Raw genomic sequence first — 7,294 nt, 5'->3', positions numbered from 1 at the left:
ATGCCATGTCCCCTGATGTCCCCATGGCAGCTGTCACCTCTGTGTCACCCACGTCCTACGTGTGCCTGTGTCACCCCTTCGTCCTTGTGTCCCCCGTGTCCCTCTGTCCCCTGTGTCCCTCGTGTCTGTCTGTGTGTCCCCAATGTCACTGTAGCCCTGATGTCCCTGTGTCCCCCTCGATGTCCCTGATGTCCCCAATGTCCCCTGGCTGTCCCCGTGTGTCCCACATCCCTGCATGTCCCTGTGTGTCCCTAATGTCCCTGATGTCCCCATGTCCCCATTGTCCCTGTGTGTCCCCAATGTCTGCATGTCCTTGTGTCCCTGTGTGTCCCCATGTCCCTGATGTCCCCATGTCCCCATTGTCCCTGTGTGTCCCCAATGTCCCTGTGTGTCCCAATGTCCCTGTGTGTCCCCATGTCCCCATTGTCCCTGTCTGTCTGCATGTCCCTGTGTCCCTGTGTGTCCCCAGTGTCCCTGTGTGTCCCCATGTCCCTGGTGTGTCCCCATGTCCCCAATGTCCCTGTGTGTCCCCATGTCCCTGATGTCCCCATGTCCCCATTGTCCCTGTGTGTCCCCAATGTCCCTGTGTCCCTGTGTGTCCCCATGTCCCTGATGTCCCCATGTCCCCATTGTCCCTGTGTGTCCCCAATGTCCCTGTGTGTCCCCATGTCCCCATTGTCCCTGTGTGTCTGCATGTCCCTGTGTCCCTGTGTGTCCCCATGTCCCCTGGCTCTCCTCATGTCCCCGTATCCCCATTTGTCCCCAACATCCCTGTGTGTCCCCAATGTCCCTGTCTGTCCCCAGTGTCCCCATGTCCCCCATCTATCCCTGTATGTCCCCAATGTCCCCATCTGTCCCTGTGTCCCTGCATGTCCCTGTACCCCCATGTCCCTGTGTGTCCCCATGTCACCAGACCCCTGTTTGTCCCCAATGTCCCTGTCTGTCCCAGTGTCCCCATGTCCCCCGTGTCCCCAATGTCCCTGTGTCCTATCCCCAGGCTGTCCCCACTGTCCCCATGTGTCCCTCACCTGCGAGTCCCTGTGTGTCCCTGGCCCTGTGTGTCCCCGTGTCCTCATCTGTCCCCGTGTCCTCATCTGTCCCCATGTCCCTGTGTGTCCCCATGTCCCTGCGTGTCCCCATGTCCTCATCTGTCCCTGTGTGTCCCCAATGTCCCTGTGTGTCCCTATGTCCTCATCTGTCCCCATGTCCCTGTGTGTCTTCATGTCCCTTTGTGCCCCGCTGTCCCCGCTGTCCCCGTTGTCCCCATGTCCCCGTGTGTCCCTCACCTGCTGATGATGCTCTTGATCTGAGAGTCCCCATGTCCCCATATCCCTGTGTCACCCCATGTCCCCTGTGCGTCCCCGTGTCCCTGTGTGTCCCCACTGTCCCCATGTCCCTGTGTGTCCCCATGTCCCTGTGTGTCCCCGTGTCCCCGCTGTCCCCGTGTGTCCCTCACCTGCTGATGATGCTCTTGATCTGCGAGTCCCTGTGTGTCCCTGGCCCCAATGTCCCTGTCTGTCCCCAGTGTCCCTGTGTGCCCCATATCCCCATGTGTCCCCAATGTCCCTGTCTGTCCCCATGTCCCTGTGTGTCCCTAGCCCTGTCTGTCCCCATGTCCCTGTCGGTCCCCATGCCCTCATCTCTCCCCATGTCCCTGTGTGTCCCTGTCCCCCATGTCCCTGTCTGTCCCCAGTGTCCCTGTGTGTCCCCATATCCCCGTGTGTCCCCAATGTCCCTGTGTGCCCCTGTCTCCATTGTCCCTGTGTGTCCCTAGCCCTGTGTGTCCCCAATGTCCCTGTGTGTCCCCATGTCCCTGTATGTCCCCATGTCCCTGTGTGTCCCCAATGTTCCTGCTGTCCCCGCTGTCCCCGTGTGTCCCTCACCTGCTGATGATGCTCTTGATCTGCGAGTCCCTGTGTGTCCCTGTGTGTCCCTGTGTGTCCCTAGCCCTGTCTGTCCCCATGTCCCTGTCTGTCCCCAATGTCCCTGTCTGTCCCCAATGTCCCTGTAGCCCCATACCCCTGTTTGTCCCCAATGTCCCCGCTGTCCCCATGTCCCCGTGTCCCCACTGTCCCCGTGTGTCCCTCACCTGCCGATGATGCTCTTGATCTGCGAGTCCCTGTGTCCCCATGTCCCCAATGTCCCTGTTTGTCCCCACGTCCCTGTTTGTCCCCAATGTCCCCGCTGTCCCCATGTCCCGGTGTCCCCCGTGTCCCCGCTGTCCCCGTGTGTCCCTCACCTGCTGATGATGCTCTCGATCTGCGAGTCCCTGTGTGCCCCTGTCCCCAGTGTCCCTGTCTGTCCCCATGTCCCTGTGTGTCCCCGTGTCCCCAATGTCCCCGTGTGTCCCCATGTCCCTGTCTGTCCCCATGTCCCTGTGTGTCCCTAGCCCTGTGTGTCCCCATGTCCCTGTGTGTCCCCATATCCCCGTGTGTCCCCACTGTCCCCATGTCCCTGTGTGTCCCCATATCCCCGTGTGTCCCCACTGTCCCCATGTCCCTGTGTGTCCCCATATCCCCGTGTGTCCCCACTGTCCCCATGTCCCTGTGTGTCCCCGCTGTCCCCATGTCCCTGTGTGTCCCCGTGTCCCCGCTGTCCCCGTGTGTCCCTCACCTGCCGATGATGCTCTTGATCTGCGAGTCCCTGTGTGTCCCTAGCCCCATGTGTCCCCATGTCCCCGTGTGTCCCCATGTCCCTGTCTGTCCCCAATGTCCCCACTGTCCCCATGTCCCCATGTGTCCCCGTGTCCCCCGTGTCCCCGCTGTCCCCGTGTGTCCCTCACCTGCCGATGATGCTCTTGATCTGCGAGTCCTTCTCCTGCTGCTGCTGCCGGAGCCGTTTCTCGCTGAGCTCCAGGCGCTGCTGGTACTGCAGGAGGATGCGGCTGGTCTGCTCCTCCTGCGTCACCAGGCGCCGCTCGTACTCCTCCAGCTTGCGGTTGGACATGTGCAGCCGCTCCTTCAGCGAGTGGATCTCCTCCTCGTACTCCTTCACCTGCCAAAGGGACACTGCAGGGCACCTGGGCACACCTGGGAGCCCCTACACCCCGCTACGGGCACACCTGGCACACCTGGGCACAGCTACAGGCACACCTGTCACACCTGGGAGCGCCCTACCCCACCCCTGTCCCTGTGCAGCCGCTCCTTCAGCGAGTGGATCTCCTCCTCGTACTCCTTCACCTGCCAAAGGGACACTGCAGGGCACCTGGGCACGCCTGGGAGCCCCTACACCCCGCTACGGGCACACCTGGATACAGCTATGGGCACACCTGTCACACCTGGGCACACCTGGGAGCCCCTATACCCCGCTACGGAAACACCTGGCACACCTGGGCACAGCTACAGGCACACCTGTCACACCTGGGAGCCCCTATACCCCGCTACGGGCACACCTGGGCACACCTAGGTACAGCTATGGGGACACCTGGGAGCCCCTACATCCTGCTATGAGCACACCTGGGCACACCTGGGAGGCCCTACACCCTGCTACGGGCACACCTGGCACACCTGGGCACAGCTACGGGCACACCTGGGCACACTTGAGAACACTCTACATCCTGCTATGGGCACACCTGTCACACCTGGGAGCCCCTACACCCTGCTATGGGCACACCTGGCAAACCTGGGAATGCTCTACACCCAGCTATGGGCACACCTGGCACACCTGGCCCACCTGGGAGCGCCCTACCCCACCCCTGTCCCTGTGCAGCCGCTCCTTCAGCGAGTGGATCTCCTCCTCGTACTCCTTCACCTGCCAAAGGGACACTGCAGGGCACCTGGGCACACCTGGGAGCCCCTACACCCTGCTACGGAAACACCTGCGTACAGCTATGGGCACACCTGGCACACCTGGGCACACCTGGGAGCCCCTACACCCCGCTATGAGCACACCTGGCACACCTGGGAGCCCCTACATACTGCTATGGGCACACCTGGGTACAGCTATGGGCACACCTGTCACACCTGGGCACACCTGGGAGCCCCTACACCCTGCTACGGAAACACCTGGCACACCTGGGCACAGCTATGGGCACACCTGGCACACCTGGGAACCCCTACACCTTGCTACGGGCACACCTGGGCACACCTGGGAGCCCCTACACCCCACTATGAGCACACCTGGCACACCTGGACACAGCTGTGGGCACACCTGGGAGCCCCTACACCCTGCTATGGGCACACCGGGCACACCTGGGCACAGCTACAGGCACACCTGGGAGCTCCTACACCCAGCTACGGGCACACCTGGCACACCTGGGCACAGCTACAGGCACACCTGGGAACCCCTACAACCCACTATGGGCACACCTGGCACACCTGGGCACAGCTACGGGCACATCTGTCACACCTGGGAACACCTACACCCCACTACAGGCATGCGTGGCACACCTGGGAATGCTCTACACCCAGCTATGGGTACACCTGGCACACCTGTCACAGCTGGGAGCGCCCTACCCCACCCCTGTCCCTGTGCAGCCGCTCCTTCAGCGAGTGGATCTCCTCCTCGTACTCCTTCACCTGCCAAAGGGACACTACAGGGCACCTGGGCACACCTGGGAGCCCCTACACCCCGCTACGGGAACACCTGGCACACCTGGGTAAAGCTATGGGCGCACCTGGCACACCTGGGAGCCCCTACACCCCGCTACGGAAACACTTGGATACAGCTATGGGCACACCTGGGCACACCTGGGAGCCCCTACACCCCACTACGGAAACACCTGGCACACCTGGGCACAGCTATGGGCACACCTGGGCACACCTGGGAGCCCCTACACCCCACTATGGGCACACCTGGCACACCTGGGAACCCCTACACCCCACTATGGGCACACCTGGCACACCTGGGCACACCTGAGAGCCCCTACACCCCGCTACGGGCACACCTGGGCCCAGCTATGGGCACACCTGTCACACCTGGGCACACCTGGGAGCCCCTACATACTACTATGGGCACACCTGGGTACAGCTATGGGCACACCTGTCACACCTGGGCATACCTGGGAGCCCCTACACCCCGCTACGGAAACACCTGGCACACCTGGCCACAGCTACAGGCACACCTGGCACACCTGGGAACCCCTACACCCCGCTACAGGCACACCTGGCACACCTGGGAGCCCCTATACCCCGCTACGGGCACACCTGGCACAGCTGGGAACGCTCTACACCCAGCTATGGGCACACCTGGGAGCCCCTACACCCCACTATGGGCACACCTGGGAGCCCCTATACCCCGCTACGGAAACACCTGGCACACCTGGGCACAGCTACGGGCACACCTATCACACCTGAGAACACCTCTACACCCCACTACAGGCACACCTGGCCCACCTGGGAACGCTCTACACCCCCCTTGTCCCTGTGCAGCCGCTCCTTCAGCGAGTGGATCTCCTCCTCGTACTCCTTCACCTGACAAAGGGACACTGCAGGGCACCTGGGCACACCTGGGAGCCCCTACACCCCGCTACGGGAACACCTGGCACACCTGGGAACCCCTACACCCCACTATGGGCACACCTGGGAACCCCTACACCCCGCTATGGGCACACCTGGCACACCTGAGAACACTCTACATCCTGCTATGGGCACACCTGTCACACCTGAGAACACCTACACCCCACTACAGGCACACCTGGGAGCCCCTACACCCCACTACAGCACACCTGGCACACCTGGGCACAGCTACGGGCACACCTGTCACACCTGGGAGTGCCCTACACCCCCCCTGTCCCTGTGCAGCCGCTCCTTCAGCGAGTGGATCTCCTCCTCGTACTCCTTCACCTGCCAAAGGGACACTGCAGGGCACCTGGGCACACCTGGGAGCCCCTACACCCCGCTACAGGCACACCTGGCACACCTGGGTACAGCTACAGGCACACCTGGGCACACCTGGGAGCCCCTACGCCCTGCTACAGGCACACCTGGGAACACCTGGGAGCCCCTACACCCCACTACAGGAACACCTGGCACACCTGGGAGCCCCTACACCCCGCTACAGGCACACCTGGCACACCTGGGCACAGCTATGGGCACACCTGGCACACCTGGGAACCCCTACACCTCACTATGGGCACACCTGGGAGCCCCTACACCCCGCTACAGCACACCTGGGTACAGCTACGGCCACACCTGGCACACCTGGGAGCCCCTACACCCCACTACGGGCACACCTGGCACACCTGGGCACAGCTATGGGCACACCTGGCACACCTGGGAGCCCCTACACCCCGCTATGGCACACCTGGGAACACCTGGGAACCCCTACACCCTGCTATGGCACACCTGGGAACCCCTACACCCTGCTATGGCACACCTGGGAACCCCTACACCCTGCTATGGCACACCTGGGCACACCTGGGAACCCCTACACCCTGCTATGGCACACCTGGGAACCCCTACACCCTGCTATGGCACACCTGGGCACACCTGGGAACACCCTACACCCCGCTATGGGCACACCTGGCACACCTGGGCACAGCTATGGGCACACCTGGCACACCTGGGTACCCCTACACCCCGCTACGGGCACACCTGGGCACAGTTATGGGCACACCTGTCACACCTGAGAACACTCTACACCCTGCTACAGGCACACCTGGGAACACCCTACACCCCGCTACGGGCACACCTGGGAACACCCTACACCCCGCTACGGGCACACCTGGCACACCTGGGTACAGCTATGGGCACACCTGGCACACCTGGGAGCCCCTACACCCCACTATGGGCACACCTGGGAGCCCCTATACCCCGCTACGGAAACACCTGGCACACCTGGGCACAGCTATGGGCACACCTGGGAACCCCTACACCCCACTACAGGCACACGTGGCACACCTGGGAATGCTCTACACCCAGCTATGGGCACACCTGGCCCACGTGGGAGCACCCTACCCCACCCCTGTCCCTGTGCAGCCGCTCCTTCAGCGAGTGGATCTCCTCCTCGTACTCCTTCACCTGCCAAAGGGACACTGCAGGGCACCTGGGCACACCTGGGAGCCCCTACACCCCGCTACGGGCACACCTGGGTACAGCTATGGGCACACCTGTCACACCTGGGCACACCTGGGAGCCCCTACACCCTGCTATGGGCACACCTGGCACACCTGGGCACAGCTATGGGCACACCTGGCACAGCTGGGAACGCTCTATACCCCACTACGGACACACCTGGGAGCCCCTACACCCTGCTACGGGCACACCTGGCACACCTGGGAACCCCTACACCCTGCTACGGGCACACCTGGCACACCTGGGAACCCCTACACCCTGCTATGGGCACACCTGGGCAC

The 7,294-nt window shown here is 62.8% G+C and overlaps 1 protein-coding gene across 1 annotated transcript in view; it reads right to left on the bottom strand.

Moving 5' to 3' along the window:
- The window catches only part of SYNGAP1 (synaptic Ras GTPase activating protein 1), a gene marked incomplete at its 5' end in the record, with an annotated part of 53,753 nt that overhangs the window by 6,494 nt on the left and 39,965 nt on the right, over nucleotides 1–7,294 (bottom strand). Inside the window, one exon of the mRNA XM_084223748.1 lies at nucleotides 2,783–2,994. Within this exon, the coding sequence (XP_084079874.1) occupies nucleotides 2,783–2,994 (212 nt within the window). The remainder of the gene's footprint in view (nucleotides 1–2,782; nucleotides 2,995–7,294) is intronic.

The sequence above is a fragment of the Fringilla coelebs genome (assembly GCF_963513975.1).
Source record: "Fringilla coelebs genome assembly, chromosome: 31".
In the NCBI taxonomy this organism is placed as follows: domain Eukaryota; kingdom Metazoa; phylum Chordata; class Aves; order Passeriformes; family Fringillidae; genus Fringilla; species Fringilla coelebs.
Note: the sequence above shows the minus strand (reverse complement) of the source record. Positions and strands in the feature narration are given on the sequence as shown.